At 40.3% G+C, this 26,934-nt stretch overlaps 2 protein-coding genes across 2 annotated transcripts; both read left to right on the forward strand.

Annotated features, from left to right (window-relative positions):
* The first annotated feature begins 733 nt into the window (after positions 1 to 733).
* LOC139286744 (myosin heavy chain, fast skeletal muscle-like) lies at positions 734 to 11,447 on the forward strand. The gene is made up of 39 exons (XM_070907646.1): positions 734 to 940; positions 1,016 to 1,159; positions 1,256 to 1,412; positions 1,497 to 1,524; positions 1,605 to 1,710; positions 1,814 to 1,906; positions 2,005 to 2,068; positions 2,147 to 2,245; positions 2,338 to 2,441; positions 2,567 to 2,705; positions 2,844 to 2,962; positions 3,151 to 3,300; positions 3,386 to 3,556; positions 3,652 to 3,952; positions 4,081 to 4,157; positions 4,246 to 4,333; positions 4,462 to 4,579; positions 4,660 to 4,783; positions 5,222 to 5,358; positions 5,447 to 5,702; positions 5,787 to 6,029; positions 6,116 to 6,292; positions 6,373 to 6,518; positions 6,611 to 6,701; positions 6,801 to 7,190; positions 7,299 to 7,425; positions 7,513 to 7,631; positions 7,718 to 7,914; positions 8,231 to 8,414; positions 8,514 to 8,679; positions 8,819 to 8,943; positions 9,533 to 9,841; positions 9,937 to 10,140; positions 10,234 to 10,359; positions 10,449 to 10,619; positions 10,707 to 10,811; positions 10,917 to 11,012; positions 11,109 to 11,240; positions 11,427 to 11,447. Exons 1-39 carry the CDS (start codon positions 734 to 736, stop codon positions 11,445 to 11,447), a joined length of 5,811 nt encoding a protein of 1,936 aa, XP_070763747.1.
* A 3,773-nt stretch (positions 11,448 to 15,220) lies between these two features.
* Positions 15,221 to 25,760, forward strand: LOC139286747 (myosin heavy chain, fast skeletal muscle-like). The gene is made up of 39 exons (XM_070907648.1): positions 15,221 to 15,427; positions 15,503 to 15,646; positions 15,753 to 15,909; positions 15,994 to 16,021; positions 16,102 to 16,207; positions 16,311 to 16,403; positions 16,502 to 16,565; positions 16,644 to 16,742; positions 16,835 to 16,938; positions 17,064 to 17,202; positions 17,343 to 17,461; positions 17,646 to 17,795; positions 17,881 to 18,051; positions 18,147 to 18,447; positions 18,576 to 18,646; positions 18,742 to 18,829; positions 18,971 to 19,088; positions 19,169 to 19,292; positions 19,609 to 19,745; positions 19,851 to 20,106; positions 20,185 to 20,427; positions 20,514 to 20,690; positions 20,771 to 20,916; positions 21,009 to 21,099; positions 21,199 to 21,588; positions 21,697 to 21,823; positions 21,911 to 22,029; positions 22,115 to 22,311; positions 22,624 to 22,807; positions 22,907 to 23,072; positions 23,214 to 23,338; positions 23,828 to 24,136; positions 24,222 to 24,425; positions 24,519 to 24,644; positions 24,732 to 24,902; positions 24,988 to 25,092; positions 25,199 to 25,294; positions 25,392 to 25,523; positions 25,740 to 25,760. The coding sequence occupies exons 1-39, from the start codon at positions 15,221 to 15,223 to the stop codon at positions 25,758 to 25,760; spliced, it is 5,805 nt and encodes a 1,934-aa protein (XP_070763749.1).
* The last annotated feature ends 1,174 nt before the right edge of the window (positions 25,761 to 26,934 follow it).

Raw genomic sequence — 26,934 nt, forward strand, 5'->3', positions numbered from 1 at the left:
TCATTTTAGAAATTAATTTACAACTATAATGTCATGTAAGAGTGAAAATATATCTGTATTATTATTCTTTGCACTCTGTACTTTTCATTTGACAGAGGATGAAATTTTCCTTTTAACTTTACAATATGTGTAGGTGTAAGTTACATTTTTACAATACATTTTATGGTTGTTTCCTGCACTGACTAAAACATGATATTTTCAACAGGATTGTGGAATATAAGATTCTTTTCACAAAGGAAAAGGGTAAGGTATGTACAACTTTTACCATAGAATACTTACATAATCATAAGTTTTCAATCAGTGGGTGCTGTACTGGTTGGCTTCACAGCAAGAAAGTTCTGGGTTAGAACGTGTTGGCTAGATGGGATGGCTAGGGGTGTAAAATTGTAAGTTCTCCCTGTGCCTACACGGGTTTTCTCAGGATGCTCTGGTGTCCTCTACAGCTAGAGCAGGTTAGGTTAATTAGCTACTCTTAATTGCCCGTATGATGCCCGTGAATGTGAGTATGACTGGTTGTCTGTGTCTAGTGACCGTGACCCTCGAAAGAATAGGCAGGTATAGATAATGGATAAATGTTTAATCACTGAGCTCAAATAATGGCTAGGGTTAATTGTAACAGCAATTAATCTGAAAGGCTGACACCAGGCACTGTTCGATCACATGAATAGACAATTAATTAAACATTGGTCTAAGATTGCTTGTTTAACTTTCTACACAGACATAAACCGCCACCATGAGTACGGACGCGGAGATGGCCGTTTACGGCAAAGCTGCCATTTACCTCCGTAAGCCAGAGAAGGAGAGAATTGAGGCTCAAAGTAAACCTTTTGATGCCAAGGCTGCCTGCTACGTGTCTGATGCCAAGGAGCTGTACTTGAAGGGAACAATCATCAAGAAAGAAGGTGGCAAAGCCACCGTCAAACTCCTGGACAATGCTGAGGTTAGTATGATGAAGTCAGAGTCTACTGGGAATTCAATATGATCAGTTCTCATTGTGACAAATGTCCTGTTCCAGGAGAGGACAGTTAAAGAAGATGAGGTCTTTCCAATGAACCCTCCCAAGTTCGACAAAATTGAGGACATGGTCATGATGACCCATCTCAATGAAGCCTCTGTGTTGTATAACCTCAAAGAGCGTTATGCAGCATGGATGATCTACGTAAGACAATCTGCCTAATCATAACAAAAGAAATATTGAAAATTATATAACATAGAGTCATTGAGTTAACTGTTGAATCTCTATGACCACTTTCAGACCTACTCTGGGTTGTTCTGTGCCACTGTGAACCCCTACAAGTGGCTCCCAGTGTACGACTCTGAAGTTGTATCTGCCTATAGAGGCAAGAAGCGTATGGAGGCTCCACCCCACATCTTCTCTGTCTCTGACAACGCTTATCAGTTCATGCTTTGTGGTAAGTCATTATTATATGTAGAATGTATCAGTATATGAGGTTTCTGTTGTGAAAAACACAGTTAATTCCCTTTTCATTTAACAGATAGGGAGAACCAGTCTGTCTTGATCACGTAAGTTTCACATTTGTTGGCTTTGTTTAACATAGTCAAATATCTTGATCAAATTCTTATAAGTCTATGTCTATACCTAGTGGAGAATCTGGTGCTGGAAAGACTGTGAACACCAAGCGTGTCATCCAGTACTTTGCAACAATCTCAGTTGGTGGAGACAAGAAGAGGGACACCTCAAAGGTGGGAGTTTGTTACTGTATGATGATTACAATTCAGTGTAATGCGGAAAATATTTCTGGGGGAAAAAATGAAGTAACTTTCTGATATCAATTTTACAACTGGATTATAGGGGTCACTGGAGGATCAGATTATTGCAGCCAATCCCCTGCTGGAGGCCTATGGTAATGCCAAAACTGTGAGGAATGACAACTCTTCTCGTTTTGTAAGTATGGAGGAATTTCTACACATAAATGACACAGAAAGGTCTTGTTACAGATCGCCCATGTGGAGGGATGTTAAAATTTCCTTTGTTCCAAACAGGGTAAATTCATCAGAATCCATTTCGGCACAACTGGCAAACTGTCTAGTGCTGATATTGAGACATGTAAGTAACAATCGTCATAGTAGATACAAATAACAGAAATTGGAAATTGGCCTGGCTGTGACTTATGAACATTTGTAGATCTGCTGGAGAAGTCTAGAGTGACATTCCAGCTTCCTGATGAAAGAGGCTACCACATCTTCTACCAGATGATGACCAACCACAAACCTGAGCTGATTGGTAAGCAGACTGAGTTGTTGCACAATGTTAAACCTATTTACAGTTTTCATACAAAACAATATAATGAGCTGTCACCCTTTTTTGATCTCCAGAATTGGCACTCATCACAACCAACCCCTACGACTTCCCCATGTGTAGTCAGGGTCAGATCACTGTGGCCAGCATTGATGACAAAGTTGAGCTGGAAGCCACTGATGTGAGTGATCTTCACTTCAAAATATTTCATTATATTTTGTGCATTAAATGCAACATCAAAACTGCTTTTTTAAATGCATTTCCTGAAGTGATTGTGTTTTGTGTTGACACCTCTTTTGAACACAGAATGCTATTGATATCCTGGGCTTCACTAATGAAGAGAAGATGAGCATCTACAAGATGACTGGTGCTGTGCTCCACCATGGTAGTATGAAGTTCAAGCAGAAGCAGCGTGAGGAGCAGGCTGAGCCCGATGGCACAGAGGGTGAGTATTTAATGTTAGCTCAAATAGTTTGGGAACAACAGTTGTAAGCTTCTTTATGAGACTGGTTTCTGTTATATCATTATGGACAATCACGGTTACAAACTATGTATTAACTGTAAATCACTGAACTATTTTCAGAGGCTGACAAGGTTGCTTACTTGCTGGGTCTGAACTCCGCTGACATGCTGAAGGCTCTGTGCTATCCCAGAGTGAAGGTCGGAAATGAGTTTGTCACCAAGGGACAGACTGTACCTCAGGTAATCGAGATACACTGGTATCAATTTTTTGTGTGCAAGTTAGCTCTACTTTTGATACGTTCCTTTTATGTCCAAGACAAATATGAAGTGATATTCTGTTTCATGAGGAGAAGTTTACAATATGAGAAATCCAGCATTCGACAAATTGGTTGGCTGACTAATCAAATCACATCCTTTTTTTTATTCAGGTCATGAACTCAGTGCCTGCCCTGGCCAAGTCTATCTATGAGAGGATGTTCTTGTGGATGGTCATCCGTATCAACCAGATGTTGGACACTAAACAGCCAAGGCAGTACTTCATTGGTGTCCTGGATATTGCTGGCTTTGAAATCTTTGATGTAAGCTTCATTTCCAACAATTCAGCAGCTAAAAATCATTCTTATTGTCTGCAAGATATTATGCTGATTACTTGTCCCCTCATAGTTCAACAGCATGGAGCAGCTGTGCATCAACTTCACCAATGAGAAACTGCAACAGTTCTTCAACCACCACATGTTTGTCCTGGAGCAAGAGGAGTACAAGAAGGAGGGTATTATCTGGGAGTTCATTGACTTTGGCATGGACTTGGCTGCCTGCATTGAGCTGATTGAAAAGGTAATCATTTAAGTTTTGTGAATCTATATAATTGTTGATAATTTGACGTAATGCATCACTTATTGACATACTTCTGTTTACTTATTTTATTCAAGCCCATGGGCATCTTCTCCATCCTTGAAGAGGAGTGCATGTTCCCCAAGGCCTCAGACACATCCTTCAAGAACAAGCTGTATGACCAGCATCTTGGCAAAAACAGAGCATTTGAGAAGCCAAAGCCCGCCAAGGGCAAGGCTGAGGCCCACTTCTCCCTGGTGCACTATGCCGGTACCGTGGACTACAATGTCGCTGGCTGGCTGGACAAGAACAAGGATCCACTGAACGAGTCCGTCTTGCAGCTCTACCAGAAATCCTCAGTTAAACTGCTGTCTCTTCTGTATCCACCTGTTGTTGAGGGTATGATAGTAACTACAGTAAACTCAAACATAATTTTCAAGGTTGTAGATACTGTTTCCTTTAACGGTAGCATGTGTTCATATAAATATTGATTCTAACAAAATGTTTCTACTTTAATTGATCAACAGAGGCTAGCGGTGGTGCTGGCAAAAAGGGAGGAAAGAAGAAGGGTGGTTCTATGCAGACTGTGTCTTCACAGTTCAGGGTAAGATTTGACATTGCAAGCTTAGGTATAAAACGATATCTCAGTTCATACTCAAACTCATAATTGTGTTACCATTTTGGGTTCACAGGAGAACTTGGGCAAGCTGATGACTAATTTGAGGAGCACCCATCCTCACTTTGTGCGCTGCCTCATTCCCAATGAGTCAAAGACTCCAGGTATAATAATAATCTGAAAAAGGTCCGAGTGGTTTGGATTTGTTGGGATGGTTTACTTAATTTTGTTGCGTCAACAAAGAGACAAATTATTTATTCAAATTAGTCATTAATAAATGTCTTTTTTACAGGTCTGATGGAGAACTTCCTGGTCATCCACCAGCTCAGGTGTAACGGTGTACTGGAGGGTATCAGAATCTGCAGAAAAGGTTTCCCCAGCAGAATCCTCTATGGTGACTTCAAACAGAGGTATCAATGGATAATCTAACAGAATTTTGATGCAGATTGAAAGAAAATGTTCACACTGACCATTAACTCTCTCATGAAAGGTACAAGGTGCTGAATGCCAGTGTCATTCCTGAGGGCCAGTTCATTGATAACAAGAAGGCTTCAGAGAAGCTGCTCGGGTCAATTGATGTTAATCATGATGAGTACAGATTTGGACACACCAAGGTAAGAACAATGATTACATTCATATAGTTTAGTGTACTTACCAAGGAGGGTATGTGTTTTAGTCTTATGTGTTATTTCTTTGGTCTGTTAAATGGTAGAGTGTCGTGAAAACATCTTACCCACTTTTAATACATTTTGATGGGAAATTATGCCATGGTCCAGGGAACACACAAAGAAAAAGAGAGGAAAAACATTCATAAATAAAGCATTTTACATTTTTCTTTGTTACTCTTGAACCAAGAGGCTCAGATCCCACATTCATTCTGCCCTAGAGTATGTGGTTCTACAGTGCCTACACAGGATTTAAGTTTTCCTGGGAAATCACAGCTGCCATCAGCCATTTAGCATAATTGTCTTTCACTGCAGTATTTTGATACAGATTCTGATATACTATAGTGTAAAGTGCAGACAGCAAGTTTCTATTTTCTGTTTATTCAGGTGTTCTTCAAGGCCGGTCTGCTGGGTCTCCTTGAGGAGATGAGAGATGAAAAACTGGCCTCTCTGGTTACCATGACTCAGGCTCTTTGCCGTGGTTACCTCATGAGAAAGGAGTTTGTGGAGATGACAGCCAGGAGGCATGTTGACAATAGCTCATTTTGAGTGTAGTCATTGTATCAATCATTACGGATGACTTTGTCTATAACAGCAACTTCTTGTCCACAGGGATGCCATATATACCATCCAGTACAATGTCCGCTCATTCATGAATGTGAAACACTGGCCATGGATGAAGGTGTACTACAAGATCAAGCCTCTGCTGAAGAGTGCTGAAACTGAGAAGGAGCTGGCCCAGATGAAGGAGAACTATGGAAAGATGCAAACAGACTTGGCTACTGCCCTGGCCAAGAAGAAGGAACTGGAGGAGAAGATGGTGTCCCTTCTGCAGGAGAAGAATGATCTGCAGCTGCAAGTAGCATCTGTAAGTACACATCAACAGGTAGTTGAGCTTTTTTATATTTATCAATGTTCCTGTGCTAATATGTATTTTCATAAAATGAACTAGGAATCAGATAATCTGTCAGATGCTGAGGAGAGATGTGAGGGACTTATCAAGAGTAAGATTCAGCTGGAGGCCAAACTCAAAGAGACAACTGAGAGACTGGAAGATGAAGAGGAAATCAATGCTGAGCTCACTGCCAAGAAGAGAAAGCTGGAGGATGAATGCTCTGAGCTCAAGAAAGATATTGATGACCTGGAGCTTACCTTGGCCAAAGTGGAGAAAGAGAAACATGCCACTGAGAACAAGGTTTGTAAATATGAATACATCATCAAGCAGATCAAGTAACATTTAAGGATTACCATGTAATAACAACAGATTTTCTGCAAACTTAGGTGAAGAACCTGACTGAGGAGATGGCCTCTCAGGATGAGAGCATTGCTAAGCTGACCAAGGAAAAGAAAGCCCTTCAGGAGGCTCATCAGCAGACTCTTGATGACCTGCAGGCTGAGGAAGACAAAGTCAACACTCTGACCAAGGCCAAGACCAAGCTTGAGCAGCAAGTGGATGATGTAAGTTCACAAAGTTACTTGGATTGGAAAAGGAAGCTTCTTCTTGAACGTGATAATTAAAAACTCATATTAATGTTCAGCTGGAGGGTTCTCTGGAGCAAGAGAAGAAGCTGCGTATGGACCTTGAGAGAGCCAAGAGGAAGCTGGAGGGTGACCTGAAACTTGCCCAGGAATCTATCATGGATCTTGAGAATGACAAGCAGCAGTCTGACGAGAAGCTGAAAAAGTAATGCTTTTGAATATGCACAATGATTCTTTTAAAAAATTATGGTCAACTGCATGAAGTCTTACTATGTACATTATCTGTTATTCCCACAGGAAAGACTTTGAAATCAGTCAGCTCCTTAGCAAGATTGAGGATGAGCAGTCAATGGGTGCTCAGCTCCAGAAGAAGATCAAGGAGCTCCAGGTGACATATTGTGTTACATAAAAAATTACAGCATACATTTCCTATGTTGTCTATTAAAAGTGAAAGTTTACTGAAAGACAACACACCTACATTCAACAGGCCCGTATTGAGGAACTGGAAGAGGAGATTGAGGCTGAGCGTGCTGCTCGTGCCAAGGTTGAGAAGCAGAGAGCTGACCTCTCCAGGGAACTTGAGGAGATCAGTGAGAGGCTGGAGGAGGCCGGTGGTGCCACTGCTGCTCAGATTGAGATGAACAAGAAGCGTGAAGCTGAGTTCCAGAAGCTCCGTCGTGACCTTGAGGAGTCCACTCTGCAGCATGAAGCCACTGCTGCTGCTCTTCGCAAGAAGCAGGCTGACAGCGTTGCTGAGCTGGGAGAGCAGATCGACAACCTCCAGCGTGTCAAGCAGAAGCTTGAGAAGGAAAAGAGTGAATACAAAATGGAGATTGATGATCTCTCCAGCAACATGGAGGCTGTTGCTAAAGCAAAGGTACACAATGGAGTGAATGGTATTTTAAATCCCAAACTAGTATAGTTAAGTTCATTAATATCATAAGTAAAATGTGATCACAGCTCTGACCTCTCTTTTCCTCATTAGGGAAATCTTGAAAAGATGTGCCGTACTCTTGAGGACCAACTAAGTGAACTGAAGACCAAGAGTGATGAAAATGGCCGTCAAATCAATGACATGAGCGCACAGAAAGCACGTCTCCTGACAGAAAATGGTATCTACAAGTTATCAGTGAATGATCTGTTGTGTATTATTGAGAAATGTAACACAAACTGACGTATCATGACATCTTTCACACAAGGTGAGTTCAGCCGTCAAATTGAAGAGAAAGAAGCTCTTGTTTCTCAGCTGACCAGAGGCAAACAGGCCTTCACACAGCAGATTGAGGAGCTGAAGAGACAGATTGAAGAGGAGGTTAAGGTAGGGTTAACTTTTAAGTGTCTATTGATGATATTTCATGAGTGTTGTTTCGATATTAGCACACTGAATATTATTTCTTACACCAGGCCAAGAATGCTCTTGCCCATGGACTGCAATCAGCCCGCCATGACTGTGATCTGCTGAGGGAGCAGTTTGAGGAGGAGCAGGAGGCCAAGGCTGAGCTGCAGCGTGGAATGTCCAAGGCCAACGGTGAGGTGGCTCAGTGGAGAACTAAGTATGAAACTGATGCTATCCAGCGCACTGAGGAGCTGGAGGAAGCCAAGTGAGTAACTTTCAAACAATTAAATGGCAAGAAGTGTAGCATTTTAGCGTAGCTCAACTGACAATGGTATTGCTTTTATCAATACTTGCATTTAAACAAAAGTATCCAAACATTGAATTATATATTATTTACATTTGTTTGGGGGAAAACATCTTAGAGTGCAGCACTGCTTTAATATGTTCATCTAGACTCTTAAAGATGTGTAATTATTTGTATTTCACATATGCAAAACTGTCTGGGAAAATATAAAGTATAGTATAAGTATTTTTAACTTTAAAGTTTTTACAGAGAGACAAATTGCACCCTTTTCAAACAGGAAAAAGCTGGCCCAGCGCCTTCAGGAGGCTGAGGAACAGATTGAAGCTGTGAATTCCAAGTGTGCTTCTCTGGAGAAAACCAAACAGAGGCTCCAGAGTGAGGTGGAGGACCTCATGATTGATGTGGAGAGAGCCAATGGGCTGGCTGCCAACCTGGACAAGAAGCAGAGGAACTTTGATAAGGTAACGTTTACTTTGTGCGACCACAACAAAAAAGAAGATGAAGACAACTAAAATGATTTGACTAATAACTAAGTAAACTCTATTAATTATGTTATTCAGGTGTTGGCAGAGTGGAAACAGAAGTATGAGGAGGGTCAGGCAGAGCTTGAGGGAGCTCAGAAGGAGGCTCGCACTCTCAGCACTGAGCTGTTCAAGATGAAGAACTCTTATGAGGAAGCTCTGGATCAGCTGGAGACCATGAAACGTGAAAACAAGAACCTGCAACGTGAGTTCAACAATTACATTGTACTCAACACATATGTGTATGTCTTACATTGTATTCAACACATGTATGTGTTAGAATAAAGTATTTATATTTCACATTTCAAGGTTTAACAATATAAAACACATGCATCTCTCTGCAGAGGAGATCTCAGATCTGACTGAACAGATTGGAGAGACTGGCAAGAGCATCCATGAGCTGGAGAAGTCCAAGAAGCAGGTGGAGACCGAGAAGGCTGAGATCCAGACAGCTCTTGAAGAGGCTGAGGTAAGTTTCCTCTGGGGCGATCTTTGGAAAAAAAAACTCTTGTGTTTCAGTGGACAGAATCCCTTAATTTCAACAAGGCTTTTATTGTGGAACATTTGCAGTACCATGTTGTGGCAAATTCAGTGACTTACATGGTTCCCATACGGCACTTCAAATGTAGCTATTGCCATCTTGTGGCACATATATGTTACTACAAAATACAGTTTGGCTGGGACTTAACACACATTCACCCGCAGTGACTGAAATAAGACAATAATACTTTAGATGAGTAATCCAGACCAGTGTTGAAAATACCATGATTATATCGTTGAATTTATTAAATCAAAGTACATCGTACATTATGTTTAGTTGACGTGCACATAATATATAATGATAAAATATATATAATATGTATAATACATACAACGGGCAGCGGGAGTTTACCGACCCTTGTCTTTTTCCCCTGCACTGTATTTGGGGACCGTTCTTTATTTGTTCGTGGTGACCGCGCCGTTGGAAATTATTAGATGACCTGGCTTTACTTGACAAAATACCGTATCATAAAAGGTTTGAATACAGAAATGAACATTTTATTCTTTGATATCATTAGGGAACTCTGGAACACGAAGAGTCTAAGATCCTGCGTGTCCAGCTGGAGCTCAACCAGATTAAGGGTGAGGTAGACAGAAAGCTGGCAGAGAAAGATGAGGAGATGGAGCAGATCAAGAGGAACAGCCAGAGGGTGACTGACTCCATGCAGGGCACTCTGGATTCTGAGGTCAGGAGCAGGAACGACGCCCTGAGAATCAAGAAGAAGATGGAGGGAGACCTGAATGAGATGGAGATTCAGTTGAGCCATGCCAATCGTCAGGCTGCTGAGTCCCAGAAGCAGCTGAGGAATGTGCAAGCACAGCTGAAGGTATTGTAAGACTTTGAGTTGTTGCACAGACTATATAGTCAGTGCACCTACATTTCGGTACTCCTGTGAATATTTTCCTGATATTTTTTCACCAGGATGCACAACTGCACCTTGATGATGCTATCAGAGCCCAGGATGACTTCAAGGAACAAGCTGCTATGGTGGACCGCAGGAACGGTCTCATGGTGGCTGAAATTGAGGAACTCAGAGCTGCTCTGGAACAGACAGAGAGGAGCCGCAAAATCGCTGAGCAGGAGCTGGTTGACGCCAGTGAGCGTGTTGGACTTCTGCACTCTCAGGTGAACAAACAATAATTCCTTCAAAAATCGAATGAGTTTTTAAATAACATGTAAAAATCAGGAATGTGATGATTAAATCGCTTTACCTTTCAGAACACAAGCCTTCTGAACACCAAGAAGAAGCTTGAGACTGACCTGGTCCAGATCCAGAGTGAAGTGGATGACACAGTTCAGGAAGCAAGGAATGCAGAGGACAAGGCCAAGAAAGCCATCACTGATGTAGGTTTAACTTTTATTTGTTCTTAACTTCAAGTAAAATGTGTTTTTTCAAGAAATTGCTAATTAACATTTCATGCTGTCTCCTTTAGGCTGCTATGATGGCTGAGGAGCTGAAGAAGGAGCAGGATACAAGCGCTCACCTGGAGAGGATGAAGAAGAACCTGGAAGTTGCTGTCAAGGACCTGCAGCATCGCCTGGATGAGGCTGAGAACCTGGCCATGAAGGGTGGCAAGAAGCAGCTCCAGAAACTTGAGTCTCGGGTAACACAAGTTTGTTACGATTTGTCAAACAAATTTAAGAAAAGATATGGATCTTAAACATTTTACGAATTGTCTGTTCTTTTGAAGGTGCGTGAGCTGGAGACAGAGGTTGAGGCTGAGCAGAGACGTGGAGCAGATGCTGTCAAGGGTGTCCGCAAATATGAGAGGAGAGTGAAGGAGCTCACCTATCAGGTACAGTCACTGTCACAGTCAACATGTACACTGCAAATCAATCTAATAAACTTAAGTTAACATTAGAAAATACTTAAACATGGAAATCTATATTCTCTATTACAGACCGAGGAGGACAAGAAAAACGTAACCAGGTTGCAGGATCTGGTTGACAAGTTGCAGCTCAAGGTTAAGGCCTACAAGAGGCAGGCTGAGGAAGCGGTAAGGACAAAACATTTATTTTAAACAATGACAAGTTATTTCATGTACAGTAGGCACATTTGAACATTTAAACATTTTCTATGCCTTGTATTCCAGGAGGAGCAGGCCAATGTTCACCTGTCCAAGTGCAGGAAGATCCAGCATGAGCTGGAGGAGGCTGAGGAGCGTGCTGACATTGCAGAGTCCCAGGTCAACAAACTGAGAGCCAAGAGCCGTGACTCTGGCAAGGTAAGTCCTTCTAGAGAAAAACAGCTGAAATCGCTATCAGTATTTTTTAATTGATATCTATCAATATGTTTTTAGAGTATTATATTCACCTAACTTTAAATACAAAAACATTAACAGATCAAAATTATTGTCACCTAAAGGTTATTAAAATCAAACTCACACAAACCATTTATTTGTTTTTTACAGGGAAAAGAAGCAGCTGAGTAAAGCACACTGAGTGTTCCCTGTGTTGAATCATATAATATGATATAATTCATGCTGTCACAATAAAGATTAAACTGTTGCTCTTAAATTGCTGTCTGTAATACTTTCATGTCTTTGCTTCCCATGAAAGGTAGCCAATGTGAGATTTCAAGCTTTTTTAACAATCACATGAAAATCACGTAAAAAAAACAAAACAAAACAAAAAAAACTGTAACCAAACATTTCTTACAATCATTGACTAATGCAGACAATTTTTGCCCCCCTGAGATAAGATCACTGACACTACTTTACAAAGTTTTCAGCCAACCAGTACTCAAAATGCTAAAATCATCCTTGACATTTAGGTGAAGGTTGTATGGAGAGCTAACAAGCCTGTCCCTGCAGAAGGACAAAGTAAATAAAACTTTTGTGAATGCAAATCACTCACAAATTACACACACAAATTACAACATCATGTCACTATAAAATATAAAAAAAGGTTCTTTTCGCACTGAGTTCAATACTATTGCCTGTGACATTTAAAAATGATATCGCTCAACAACCGGAGTGGTTGACATTCAAAGTGCAGTGATGTGCGTGGAGCCAAATATGGACTTGAAGCAAGGTCTGCAGAGTCAGTTAAAGTGCTAATAGCTTGACATATGAGTGCGAATGCCACAGACATATCTTCTTACACCTTATCACAAGTAGTAGTTATGTATGTTTCATTATTTATTTCTTGTGAAACTATTTACACCGTAATTGTTTTAATTTAAACAGCATTGCTCAAATTATTTCATTTTGAAGTATTTTGCTCCATTTAGTAAAATTAAATTAGTATTTTTTCATCAAACAAATTAAACAATAGGATTAATACATGTGTATTTTACGGTAACTGGTATGTTTCAATAAATTGCGCAAATCAATGAATAAAAAGGTTGTAAAAAGACCTCAAATTAAAGTTACCTTTCTTCAGTAGGGCTTATCACAAATTTAGGATGTGCCTTTGCTGATGGGAAACTGAAACATAAGATGTATGTACTAGCAGCAAATGCCAAACTCACGCAAGCATCAGCTGTCATCCTAACCATATTTGGCATGTGTCCTGTATTTAACTTCTGCTTTGTAAGCAACACACGTTGAATGCAAGGATTCCAATTCAAGTCTGTGAGTGTGGTGGAAGACCTATGAAGCTCAGGCTTGTAGTACAGTACTCCAAATAGATAAATAATAATAAAGAAAACTTTTATACAGAATGATGTGTATAAAAGCAACAGTGCTACATTAACTTAAGTTATGTACTTTTAACTAATTTCACACATGATTAAATAGTTTAATGTTAAGTAAATCAAACTATGGTGTTGCATTACATTGTTTTGTGAATCCATTTCCTGTTTAGTAGAACTCAATTACATTAATTGAAAATAACAGAGGAATAAACACACATAAGTAACTACCCACTATGAGTAGAGTCAGTCAACAGGTGGAAGGCATGCTCTGAAATAGACAGAGGGTGCAAAGTGTTTGAGCAGCTGGTCTTGCTAGTGTGTGTGAGATGGACTTCAAGCCTCATGCAAACATTTCTTCACTAATTCACAAATCAAATAAGATTAAAGTGACTAAATATTTTTTTATCAGGGAGAACAGAAGCCTTTTGAATACAACTGAGGCTTGAGGCTGACCTGGTTCTGCTCCAAAGTTAAGTCACTGCTGGGGTTATGAGAGCTATGCAACCTAAAAATGGGGTGACAGGAAAACTAACATCTGACATGCTCCAAATATCCGAACATTTTGGGATGACCTGGCATCAGTCAGTGCACTCCCCCATGCAATATCCACCACCTGAAGGCTTGAATGTTGCCAATGAAACATTCAAATTTCAATCACTTACTGAGGACAATGACAGCTGGAGTCAACTTGGATTCATGGCAGCTGCAGTGGATTCTAATGGTGACTCAGAGTCACAGAAAAAATGTCTAAATATATATGTTTTCAATGTCTCAAAGCATTCCTGAAGCATAATCCACTACTATGTGTGTGGATTATTTTTGATTAGTATGTGTTACAGTATTGTCAGATTATTTTCACACTAATTACTACTCTTTGCTTTCATTTACTATTTACAGCACAACAATTACAGTGCAACTGTTTGGCCCAGGTTGGCCCAGTATTTTTAAAAAAAATCTAAAATCTAAAATTTTAAATAATGGATGACCCTGCCTCAGTCTCTGTGGGTAGACCTGAAATATTAAAAACTAATGTGTTGCTCAAGTTTGCACATGTAATAGTTGCTCTTCTATTTAGGTCCCTCTATTCTGGTTGAAAGAGGGTTTGGAATCCGAGATATCTTCATCTGTTATCTACCATTCAATTCAGAGTGTGTGAGCACCACTGCAGTCTTATCTGGATATATCTGGAAAACAATGTTCCAACAAATTCTCTGCTGAATGATGAGGTTTCTTTGCCCTCCTGCTCTATTTGGCACATCAGGAGAACATGTTTGGTACTTGTTGGAATGGAATCATTACTATGGACAAATAGTCAAATTAAAATACTTCAAAAAATATTTGCAAAATATTTCAGCATTAGAAGAAGCCAAGAAAAAGTTTGGTCTAAATTATATTTATATGCACAACTGACAACAGTGATGAACAATAATGAATAACTTTTACTTGGGCTGTCTTGCAACCAAAAGATTAACACTTTGAAGTGAAAGAAGTTACGCCTGTAGAAAAGCAGAAAATAGACTTGAAGCCTATAAAGATATTTTGGGTTGTGGTTATGCTCGTAAAACGTGTGTGAAATGTGAGCTGCTACACAGCCAAACAGACAATTGAAAAATGCAACTGAAAAGCATTCTGTGTTGACATTGTGTTAATCAAGGAAGCCACAGGACCATGATCAGAGGCAATTTCATATATATTAAATCTGTTCTACAATACTAAGTCATGTAAAAATATATAACTGCTTTCTGCGGATCTCTCTCCTTTCTATTATGTTGATATGATGCTTTGGATTGACATGTCATGAAAGATACATTTTTACTTTTTAAAAAAGTATTGAGATAAAATCTTAGAAATGGAAAAAGAAACTGGTCTTACAGACTGAAATTTATTTAGTCAGTATGGACAAGCAACACCTGTTTCAATGGATGTCTGCTTTGACTGCGATCCACACCACATTTGGCTTAAGTCCCATATTTAACTTGGCTACGTAAGCAAGCCAGATTCAATATAAGGAGTCAAGGAGGACAGAGCAGTGTGTGGGAGAAGACCCTAGGAGACCTCTGCTTGTGGTAAGCTTATCGTTTATCTCCTCTAGATTTGAACTATTGAAATGTTTGTTGAACAAATCTTTGCTTTCAAACCTTTAACCTATAACTGAAAATATGTGATATGTTTTCAACAGGATTGTGGAATATAACAGACTTTTGAAAGAGAAAGGGTCAGGTATGAAGATCTTTCAACTATCTTTAATTTGTATATATCCTATGTGAAACATTTAATTCAGCTGGAAAGATTTTGTTCATCCAATTTTGTCAAAACTCATGTTAGTGTTAATCTTAGCACTATCAGCTCAAACATTGAGAAATATAGTTTTGAAAATGATATTGAATGAGCTAATGTGTAGTCACTTTTGATGATGCACTTGATAGGATTATGTTAATTATTTAGTTGATCTCGGTTGTTCTGGGTTGTTGTTGTCATATGGCTTGAAGACATTAGTTTTAAAAAGATTAGATTAGATTAATTAGATTACACTTCTTTGTAATTACCTCACAGAAGTAAACTGCCACCATGAGTACAGACGCGGAGATGGCCATTTATGGCAAAGCTTCCATTTACCTTCGTAAACCGGAGAAGGAGAGAATTGAGGCTCAAAACAGACCTTTTGATGCCAAGGCTGCCTGCTACGTGGTCGATACCAAGGAGCTGTACTTGAAGGGAACAATTATCAAGAAAGATGGTGGCAAAGTCACCGTCAAAGTCCTGGACACTCAGGAGGTTGGTATCATAAAGTCAGAGTCAACTGGGAATTCAATATGAGCAGTTCTCATTGTGACAAATGTCCTGTTCCAGGAGAAGACAGTTAAAGAAGAAGACGTCACTCCGATGAACCCTCCCAAGTACGACAAAATTGAGGACATGGCCATGATGACCCATCTCAATGAAGCTTCTGTGTTGTATAACCTCAAAGAGCGTTATGCAGCATGGATGATCTACGTAAGACAATACGACGAATGATAATATGATGAGAAATGAGAAATATTGAAAGTTATATAACATAGAGTCATTGAGTTAACTGTTGAATCTCTATGACCACTTTCAGACCTACTCTGGGTTGTTCTGTGCCACTGTGAACCCCTACAAGTGGCTCCCAGTGTACGATTCTGAAGTTGTATCTGCCTATAGAGGCAAGAAGCGTATGGAGGCTCCGCCCCACATCTTCTCTGTCTCTGACAACGCTTATCAGTTCATGCTTACTGGTAAGTCATTATTATATGTAGAATGTATCAGTATATGAGGTTTCTGTTGTGAAAAACACAGTTAATTCCTTTTTCATTTAACAGATAGGGAGAACCAGTCTGTCTTGATCACGTAAGTTTCACATTTGTTGACTTTGTTTAACATAGTCAAATATCTTGATCAAATTCTTATAAGTCTATGTCTATACCTAGTGGAGAATCTGGTGCTGGAAAGACTGTGAACACCAAGCGTGTCATCCAGTACTTTGCAACAATCTCAGTTGGTGGAGACAAGAAGAGGGACACCTCAAAGGTGGGAGTTTGTTACTGTATGATGATTACAATTCAGTGTAATGCGGAAAATATTTCTGGGGGAAAAAATGAAGTAACTTTCTGATATCAATTTTACAACTGGATTATAGGGGTCACTGGAGGATCAGATTATTGCAGCCAATCCCCTGCTGGAGGCCTATGGTAATGCCAAAACTGTGAGGAATGACAACTCTTCTCGTTTTGTAAGTATGGAGGAATTTCTACACATAAATAACACAGAAAGGTCTTGTTACAGATCGCCCATGTGGAGGGATGTTAAAAATTCCTTTGTTCCAAACAGGGTAAATTCATCAGAATCCATTTCGGCACAACTGGCAAACTGGCTAGTGCTGATATTGAGACATGTAAGTAACAATCTTCATAGTACATACAAGTAACTGGAATTGAAAATTGGCCTGGCTGTGACTTATGAACATTTGTAGATCTGCTGGAGAAGTCTAGAGTGACATTCCAGCTTCCTGATGAAAGAGGCTACCACATCTTCTACCAGATGATGACCAACCACAAACCTGAGCTGATTGGTAAGCAGACTGAGTTGTTGCACAATGTTAAACCTATTTACAGTTTTCATATAAAACAATATAATGAGCTGTCACCCTTTTTTGATCTACAGAAATGTCACTCATCACAACCAACCCCTACGACTTCCCCATGTGTAGTCAGGGTCAGATCACTGTGGCCAGCATTGATGACAAAGTTGAGCTGGAAGCCACTGATGTGAGTGATCTTCACTTCAAAATATTTCATTATATTTTGTGCATTAAATGCAACATCAAAACTGCTTTTTTAAATGCATTTCCTGAAGTGATTGTGTTTTGTGTTGACACCTCTTTTGAACACAGAATGCTATTGATATCCTGGGCTTCACTAATGAAGAGAAGATGTACATCTACAAGATGACTGGTGCTGTGCTCCACCATGGTAACATGAAGTTCAAGCAGAAGCAGCGTGAGGAGCAGGCTGAGCCCGATGGCACAGAGGGTGAGTATTTAATGTTAGCTCAAATAGTTTGGGAACAACAGTTGTAAGCTTCTTCATGAGACTGGTTTCTGTTATATCATTATGGACAATCACGGTTACAAACTGTATGTATTAACTGTAAATCACTGAACTATTTTCAGAGGCTGACAAGGTTGCTTACTTGCTGGGTCTGAACTCCGCTGACATGCTGAAGGCTCTGTGCTATCCCAGAGTGAAGGTCGGAAATGAGTTTGTCACCAAGGGACAGACTGTACCTCAGGTAATCGAAATACACTGGTATCAATTTTTTGTGTGCAAGTTAGCTCTACTTTTGATACGTTCATTGTATGTCCAAGACAAATATGAAATGATATTCTGTTTCATTAGGAGAAGTTTAGAATATGAGTAATCCAGCATTCTACAAATTGGTTGACTAATCAAATCACATCCTTTTTTTTATTCAGGTCATGAACTCAGTACCTGCCCTGGCCAAGTCTATCTATGAGAGGATGTTCTTGTGGATGGTCGTCCGTATCAACCAGATGTTGGACACTAAACAGTCAAGGCAGTACTTCATTGGTGTCCTGGATATTGCTGGCTTTGAAATCTTTGATGTAAGCTTCATTTCCAACAATTCAGCAGCTGAGAATCATTCTTATTGTCTGCAAGATATTATGCTGATTACTTGTCCCCTCATAGTTCAACAGCATGGAGCAGCTGTGCATCAACTTCACCAATGAGAAACTGCAACAGTTCTTCAACCACCACATGTTTGTCCTGGAGCAAGAGGAGTACAAGAAGGAGGGTATTATCTGGGAGTTCATTGACTTTGGCATGGACTTGGCTGCCTGCATTGAGCTGATTGAAAAGGTAATCATTTAAGTTTTGTGAATCTATATAATTGTTGATAATTTGACGTAATGCATCACTTATTGACATACTTCTGTTTACTTATTTTATTCAAGCCTATGGGCATCTTCTCCATCCTTGAAGAGGAGTGCATGTTCCCCAAGGCCTCAGACACATCCTTCAAGAACAAGCTGTATGACCAGCATCTTGGCAAAAACAAAGCATTTGAGAAGCCAAAGCCCGCCAAGGGCAAGGCTGAGGCCCACTTCTCCCTGGTGCACTATGCCGGTACCGTGGACTACAATATCAATGGCTGGCTGGACAAGAACAAGGATCCACTGAATGAGTCTGTCGTGCAGCTGTACCAGAAGTCCTCAGTTAAACTGCTGCCTGTTCTGTATCCTCCTGTTGTTGAAGGTATGATAGTAACTACAGTAAACTCAAACATATTGTTGTGGTTGTAGATGCCGTATATTTTTAACTTGGGTTCATGTAAACATTGGGACTTGCCCTAACAAAACATATCTTCTTAAAATGATCAACAGAGGTAGGCGGTGGAAAGAAGGGAGGAAAGAAGAAGGGTGGTTCTATGCAGACTGTGTCTTCACAGTTCAGGGTAAGGTTTGACATTGCAAACTTGGGTATAAAGCCATATCTTAGTTCATACTCAAACTACATTTAATGACGTGTGCTACCATTTTGGATCTACAGGAGAACTTGGGCAAGCTGATGACTAATTTGAGGAGCACCCATCCTCACTTTGTGCGCTGCCTCATTCCCAATGAGTCAAAGACTCCAGGTACATAAATAGAGAACATAATGTCAATAGAGTTTTTTTATGAGTGGTTTGGTTTTGTTGGTATGGTTTACTTAACTTTGTGCTGCTTCAACAAAGAGACTATTTATTCAAAGAAGTCATTGAGAAATGTCTTTTTTACAGGTCTGATGGAGAACTTCCTGGTCATCCACCAGCTCAGGTGTAACGGTGTGCTGGAGGGTATCAGAATCTGCAGAAAAGGTTTCCCCAGCAGAATCCTCTATGGTGACTTCAAGCAGAGGTATCAATGGGTAATCTAACAGAATTTTAATGAAGGTTGAAAGAAAATGCTCACACTGACCATTAACTCTCTCATGAAAGGTACAAGGTGCTGAATGCCAGTGTCATTCCTGAGGGCCAGTTCATTGATAACAAGAAGGCTTCAGAGAAGCTGCTTGGGTCAATTGATGTTAATCATGATGAGTACAGATTCGGACACACCAAGGTAAGAACCATGATTGCATTCATATAGTTTAGTGTACTGACAAAAGAGAGGATGTTTTTCAGTCCAGTGTGTTTGTTCAGTTAATAATACAGCAGGATATCTCAAAAACGTCTTAAATGATTGTAATGAATTTGGTATCAAGTCAGATCATGTGCCAAGGAAAAAGTGATTAATCGTTAGTATAGAAACCGAGCACCTTTACCTTAGAAAACTTGAACTATATGGGGTAGGTGAAAATATTTGTTTGTTTCACACAGTGGGAAGTATTCACTATCTCAGTTAATCCTACATTATTTTGTATTTATTCTTTATTCAGGTGTTCTTCAAGGCTGGTCTGCTAGGTACCCTTGAGGAGATGAGAGACGAAAAGCTGGCATCTCTGGTCACCATGACTCAGGCTCTTTGCCGTGGTTACCTCATGAGAAAGGAGTTTGTGAAGATGATGGAAAGGAGGCATGTTGAAAGCCGCAAATTCTGAATAATGGTTTGAAAAAAGTGTAGTCATTGTATCAATTATTACGGATGACTTTGTCTATAACAATAACTTCTTGTCCACAGGGAAGCCATATATACCATCCAGTACAATGTCCGCTCATTCATGAATGTGAAACACTGGCCATGGATGAAGGTGTACTACAAGATCAAGCCTCTGCTGAAGAGTGCTGAAACTGAGAAGGAGCTGTCCCAGATGAAGGAGAACTATGACAAGATGCAAACAGACTTGGCTACTGCCCTGGCCAAGAAGAAGGAACTGGAGGAGAAGATGGTGTCCCTTATGCAGGAGAAGAATGATCTGCAGCTGCAAGTAGCATCTGTAAGTACACAACAACAGGTTGTTGAGCTTTTTCATGTTTTTCATTTTGCTAATGTGTCTTTTCATAAAATGAACTAGGAATCAGAGAACCTGTCAGATGCTGAGGAGAGATGTGAGGGACTTATCAAGAGTAAGATTCAGCTGGAGGCCAAACTCAAAGAGACAACTGAGAGACTGGAAGATGAAGAGGAAATCAATGCTGAGCTCACTGCCAAGAAGAGAAAGCTGGAGGATGAATGCTCTGAGCTCAAGAAAGATATTGATGACCTGGAGCTTACCTTGGCCAAAGTGGAGAAAGAGAAACATGCCACTGAGAACAAGGTTTGTAAATATGAATACATCATCAAGCAGATCAAGTAACATTTAAGGATTACCATGTAATAACAACAGATTTTCTGCAAACTTAGGTGAAGAACCTGACTGAGGAGATGGCCTCTCAGGATGAGAGCATTGCTAAGCTGACCAAGGAAAAGAAAGCCCTTCAGGAGGCTCATCAGCAGACTCTTGATGACCTGCAGGCTGAGGAAGACAAAGTCAACACTCTGACCAAGGCCAAGACCAAGCTTGAGCAGCAAGTGGATGATGTAAGTTCACAAAGTTACTTGGATTGGAAAAGTAACATTCTTCTTGAACATGATAATTAAAAACTCATATTAATGTTCAGCTGGAGGGTTCTCTGGAGCAAGAGAAGAAGCTGCGTATGGACCTTGAGAGAGCCAAGAGGAAGCTGGAGGGTGATCTGAAACTTGCCCAGGAATCTATCATGGATCTTGAGAATGACAAGCAGCAGTCTGACGAGAAGCTGAAAAAGTAATGCTTTTGAATTTGCACAACGATTCTTTTTAAAAATTATGGTCAACCGCATGAAGTCTTACTATGTACGTTATCTGTTATTCCCACAGGAAAGATTTTGAAATCAGTCAGCTCCTTAGCAAGATTGAGGATGAGCAGTCTCTGGGTGCTCAGCTTCAGAAGAAGATCAAGGAGCTCCAGGTGACATATTGTGTTACATAAAACATTACAGCATACATTTCCTATGTTGTATATTAAAAGTGAAAGTTTACTGAAAGACAACACACCTACATTCAACAGGCCCGTATTGAGGAACTGGAAGAGGAGATTGAGGCTGAGCGTGCTGCTCGTGCCAAGGTTGAGAAGCAGAGAGCTGACCTCTCCAGGGAACTTGAGGAGATCAGTGAGAGGCTGGAGGAGGCCGGTGGTGCCACTGCTGCTCAGATTGAGATGAACAAGAAGCGTGAAGCTGAGTTCCAGAAGCTCCGTCGTGACCTTGAGGAGTCCACTCTGCAGCATGAAGCCACTGCTGCTGCTCTTCGCAAGAAGCAGGCTGACAGCGTTGCTGAGCTGGGAGAGCAGATCGACAACCTCCAGCGTGTCAAGCAGAAGCTTGAGAAGGAAAAGAGTGAATACAAAATGGAGATTGATGATCTCTCCAGCAACATGGAGGCTGTTGCTAAAGCAAAGGTACACAATAGAGTGAATGGTATTTTAAATCCCAAATTAGTATAGTTAAGTTCATTAATATTATAAGTAAAATATGATCACAGCTCTGACCTCTCTTTTCCTCATTAGGGAAATCTTGAAAAGATGTGCCGTACTCTTGAGGACCAACTAAGTGAACTGAAGACCAAGGGTGATGAAAATGGCCGTCAAATCAATGACATGAGCGCACAGAAAGCACGTCTCCTGACAGAAAATGGTATCTACAAGTTATCAGTGAATGATCTGTTGTGTATTATTGAGAAATGTAACACAAACTGACGTATCATGACATCTTTCACACAAGGTGAGTTCAGCCGTCAAATTGAAGAGAAAGAAGCTCTTGTTTCTCAGCTGACCAGAGGCAAACAGGCCTTCACACAGCAGATTGAGGAGCTGAAGAGACAGATTGAAGAGGAGGTTAAGGTAGGGAAACTTTTAAGTGTCTATTGATGATATTTCATGAGTGTTGTTTCGATATTAGCACACTGAATATTATTTCTTACACCAGGCCAAGAATGCTCTTGCCCATGGACTGCAATCAGCCCGCCATGACTGTGATCTGCTGAGGGAGCAGTTTGAGGAGGAGCAGGAGGCCAAGGCTGAGCTGCAGCGTGGAATGTCCAAGGCCAACAGTGAGGTGGCTCAGTGGAGAACTAAGTATGAAACTGATGCTATCCAGCGCACTGAGGAGCTGGAGGAAGCCAAGTGAGTAACTTTCAAACAATTAAATGGCTAACATTTTAGCGTAGCTCAACTGACAATGGTATTGCTTGTATCAATACTTGCATTTAAACAAAAGTATCCAAGCATTAAATTATATATTATATATATATATTTGTTTGGGGGAAAACATCTTAGAGTGCAGCACTGCTTTAATATGTTCATCTAGACTCTTAAAGATGTGTAATTATTTGTATTTCACATATGCAAAACTGTCTGGGAAAATATAAAGTATAGTATAAGTATTTTTAACTTTAAAGTTTTTACAGAGAGACAAATTGCACCCTTTTCAAACAGGAAAAAGCTGGCCCAGCGCCTTCAGGAGGCTGAGGAACAGATTGAAGCTGTGAATTCCAAGTGTGCTTCTCTGGAGAAAACCAAACAGAGGCTCCAGAGTGAGGTGGAGGACCTCATGATTGATGTGGAGAGAGCCAATGGGCTGGCTGCCAACCTGGACAAGAAGCAGAGGAACTTTGATAAGGTAACGTTTACTTTGTGCGACCACAACAAAAAAGAAGATGAAGACAACTAAAATGATTTGACTAACAACTAAGTAAACTCTATTAATTACGTTATTCAGGTGTTGGCAGAGTGGAAACAGAAGTATGAGGAGGGTCAGGCAGAGCTTGAGGGAGCTCAGAAGGAGGCTCGTTCTCTCAGCACTGAGCTGTTCAAGATGAAGAACTCTTATGAGGAATCTCTGGATCAGCTGGAGACCATGAAACGTGAAAACAAGAATCTGCAACGTGAGTCCAACAGTTGCATTCTACTCAACACATATGTGTATGTCTTACATTGTATTCAACAAATGTGTATGGGTTAGAATAAAGTATTTATATTTTACATTTTAAGGCTTAACAATATAAAACACATGCATCTCTCTGCAGAGGAGATCTCAGATCTGACTGAACAGATTGGAGAGACTGGCAAGAGCATCCATGAGCTGGAGAAGTCCAAGAAGCAGGTGGAGACCGAGAAGGCTGAGATCCAGACAGCTCTTGAAGAGGCTGAGGTAAGTTTCCTCTGGGGCGATCTTTGGAAAAAAAAAACTCTTGTGTTTCAGTGGACAGAATCCCTACATTTCCCAAAAAGGCTTTTATTGTGAAACGTTTGTGGGACCTTGTTGTGGTAAATTCAGTGACTTTTATGGTTCCCATACAGTACTTCAAATGCAGCTATTGCCATCTTGTGGCACTTTATATGAGTAATCCAGAACAGTGTTGAAAACACCATGATTATATTGTTGAATTTATTGAATGAAAGAAAATGGAAATGTACATTATAGTTGGTTAGCCTACTCATGTAACAGGCAACAGGAGTTTATTCATCCTATCCTTTTTCCCCTGCGCTGTATTTGGGACCTTTCTCTATTTGTTTGTGGCGACAACGGCCCTGGCAATTATTTGAAACTTCTACTTGACTACCGGCTTTATTTTACATATTACGGTGTCATAAAATGTTTGAATGCAGAGATGAACATTTTATTCTTTGATATCATTAGGGAACTCTGGAACACGAAGAGTCTAAGATCCTGCGTGTCCAGCTGGAGCTCAACCAGATTAAGGGTGAGGTAGACAGAAAGCTGGCAGAGAAAGATGAGGAGATGGAGCAGATCAAGAGGAACAGCCAGAGGGTGATTGACTCCATGCAGGGCACTCTGGATTCTGAGGTCAGGAGCAGGAACGACGCCCTGAGAATCAAGAAGAAGATGGAGGGAGACCTGAATGAGATGGAGATTCAGTTGAGCCATGCCAATCGTCAGGCTGCTGAGTCCCAGAAGCAGCTGAGGAATGTGCAAGCACAGCTGAAGGTATTGTAAGACTCTGAATTGTTGCACAGACTATATAGTCAGTGCACCTACATTTTGGTACTCATGTAAATATTTTTTTCACCAGGATGCACAACTGCACCTTGATGATGCTATCAGAGCCCAGGATGACTTCAAGGAACAAGCTGCTATGGTGGACCGCAGGAACGGTCTCATGGTGGCTGAAATTGAGGAACTCAGAGCTGCTCTGGAACAGACAGAGAGGAGCCGCAAAATCGCTGAGCAGGAGCTGGTTGACGCTAGTGAGCGTGTTGGACTTCTGCACTCTCAGGTGAACAAACAATAATTCCTTCAAAAATCGAATGTGTTTTTAAATAACATGTAAAAATCAGGAATGTGATGACTAAAACTTTTTACCTTTCAGAACACAAGCCTTATGAACACCAAGAAGAAGCTTGAGTCTGACCTGGTCCAGATCCAGAGTGAAGTGGATGACACAGTTCAGGAAGCAAGGAATGCAGAGGACAAGGCCAAGAAAGCCATCACTGATGTAGGTTCAAGTTTTATTTGTTCTTAACTTCACTTCAAGTGTTTTTTTAAGAAATTGCTAATTAACATTTCATGCTGTCTCCTTTAGGCTGCTATGATGGCTGAGGAGCTGAAGAAGGAGCAGGATACAAGCGCTCACCTGGAGAGGATGAAGAAGAACCTGGAAGTCGCTGTTAAGGACCTGCAGCATCGCCTGGATGAGGCTGAGAACCTGGCCATGAAGGGTGGCAAGAAGCAGCTCCAGAAACTTGAGTCTCGGGTAACACAAGTTTTTACGATTTGCACAGTCAAACAAATTTAAGAAAAGGATCCTAAATATTTTATGAATTGCTGTTTTTTTGAAGGTGCGTGAGCTGGAGACAGAGATTGAGGCTGAGCAGAGACGTGGAGCAGATGCTGTCAAGGGTGTCCGCAAATATGAGAGGAGAGTGAAGGAGCTCACCTATCAGGTACAGTCACTGTCACAGTCAGCATGTACACTACAAATCAATCTAATAAACTTAAGTTAACATTAAAAAAATACTTAAACATGGAAATCTATATTCTCTATTACAGACCGAGGAGGACAAGAAAAACGTTACCAGGTTGCAGGATCTGGTTGACAAGTTGCAGCTCAAGGTTAAGGCCTACAAGAGGCAGGCTGAGGAAGCGGTAAGGACAAAACATTTATTTTAAACAATGACAAGTTATTTCATGTACAGTAGGCCTTTTTGAACATTCAAACATTTTTCTATGCCTTGTATTCCAGGAGGAGCAAGCCAATGTTCACCTGTCCAAGTGCAGGAAGATCCAGCATGAGCTGGAGGAGGCTGAGGAGCGTGCTGACATTGCAGAGTCCCAGGTCAACAAACTGAGAGCCAAGAGTCGTGACTCTGGCAAGGTAAATGTATTCACATTTCAGCTTAACAAAAAATAAATAAATTGAAATTCCCCATACTCTAATTTATGTCACGCCATACTTTAGTCATGCCTAAAAAATATTACCATAATCACCATTAGTTTCATAAAATTAACAACTGAGAAAACCTCTACATGTATGCAGAGTATGATGTATGATGATCCTGTATGTATTGATTGATTTTATTTTGTTTTACAGGGAAAAGAGGCAGCTGAGTAAAGCACTCCGGGTGACGGGCTGTTTCTAATCATATAATATGATGTGAAATATACCACAATAAAATAGTTTTTGATCTTAAACTGTTGTCTGTGATATTTTGATCTCATTGTGTCCTCCAAGAGAGAGCAAATGTCAGATTTGGATAATTTGTGACAAAGCAAAACAAAATTCTACAATCTTTAATGGAATGGATGGCTACAACATAAAGTATGCTGCATAGTTTGATGTACAGATATGGGCAGTTTATAGTCAAAAATGCCGAAAGATATATATCTATTGTAACCACCTGTAACATTTGATGTATGTGGTCTAAAAATTTGCAAGTGTGCCCCCATTATGCAAATGCATATTTGTCCCGAGCACAGAGAGGAGAGCCACAACACTCCAGAGGGACTTCATTATCAAGAAGGAGCACTTTTGGATCCCTCAGGAGAAGTTGGAGAAACGTGGAGAAAAGTGGTTTCACTAACGTCACTGTAATCCCTACATGAAAAATGAATGAATAGTTGGCTCAAGATAAACTAGAAGCTTTCTTTGGAGGCCACAGACAATACTTAAAAAATACACAGTTAAATAAACTCTGGCATCCTAGAATGACACCTTTAGTGCTCACTTTTGGCCCAGATCAAAAGCATCCAGCTACAGAATGTGAAGAGTGGAAAAAAGTGTCAAAGAGAGGAGTTGTATTTGTTTAATAGGAATGTTTAAGAGAAAGCACATGAGGAGTAGCCCAGAAAGAGGAATGAGGTTTTTAATTATTTCATTTTTCCCCATATTGATAGTGTCTTTGTATTACTGATTCTTGCTGTACTTGTGTCATGCTATAGTCTCATGCTGCAACATAACTCAAAGACTGTTGTCACAATATCTTAATTACTTAATGGTAACCAAACATTTCTACAGTAGAAGGTGGTATTCTAAAGGATTGGTTTATTTGATTTGTTAATCACCCAATGTTTGCGGGTCTGGTGGACCCACAACATTATTGGGATTTTAAAACAATAAAGCCTAAACAATTGTATGTAAAAATTCAGATGTTGATTTAATCTCAATTACAAGGTATATCAACAGTATATATAGTTAATATTTTCCATTTACCACTGCTAGATCAGATTTATCAACAACAATGCTATTCCTTTTTGTAATAAAATGGGATTTTTGTGAAATAAATTAT

The sequence above is a fragment of the Enoplosus armatus genome, chromosome 6 (assembly GCF_043641665.1).
Source record: "Enoplosus armatus isolate fEnoArm2 chromosome 6, fEnoArm2.hap1, whole genome shotgun sequence".
NCBI lineage: Eukaryota > Metazoa > Chordata > Actinopteri > Centrarchiformes > Enoplosidae > Enoplosus > Enoplosus armatus.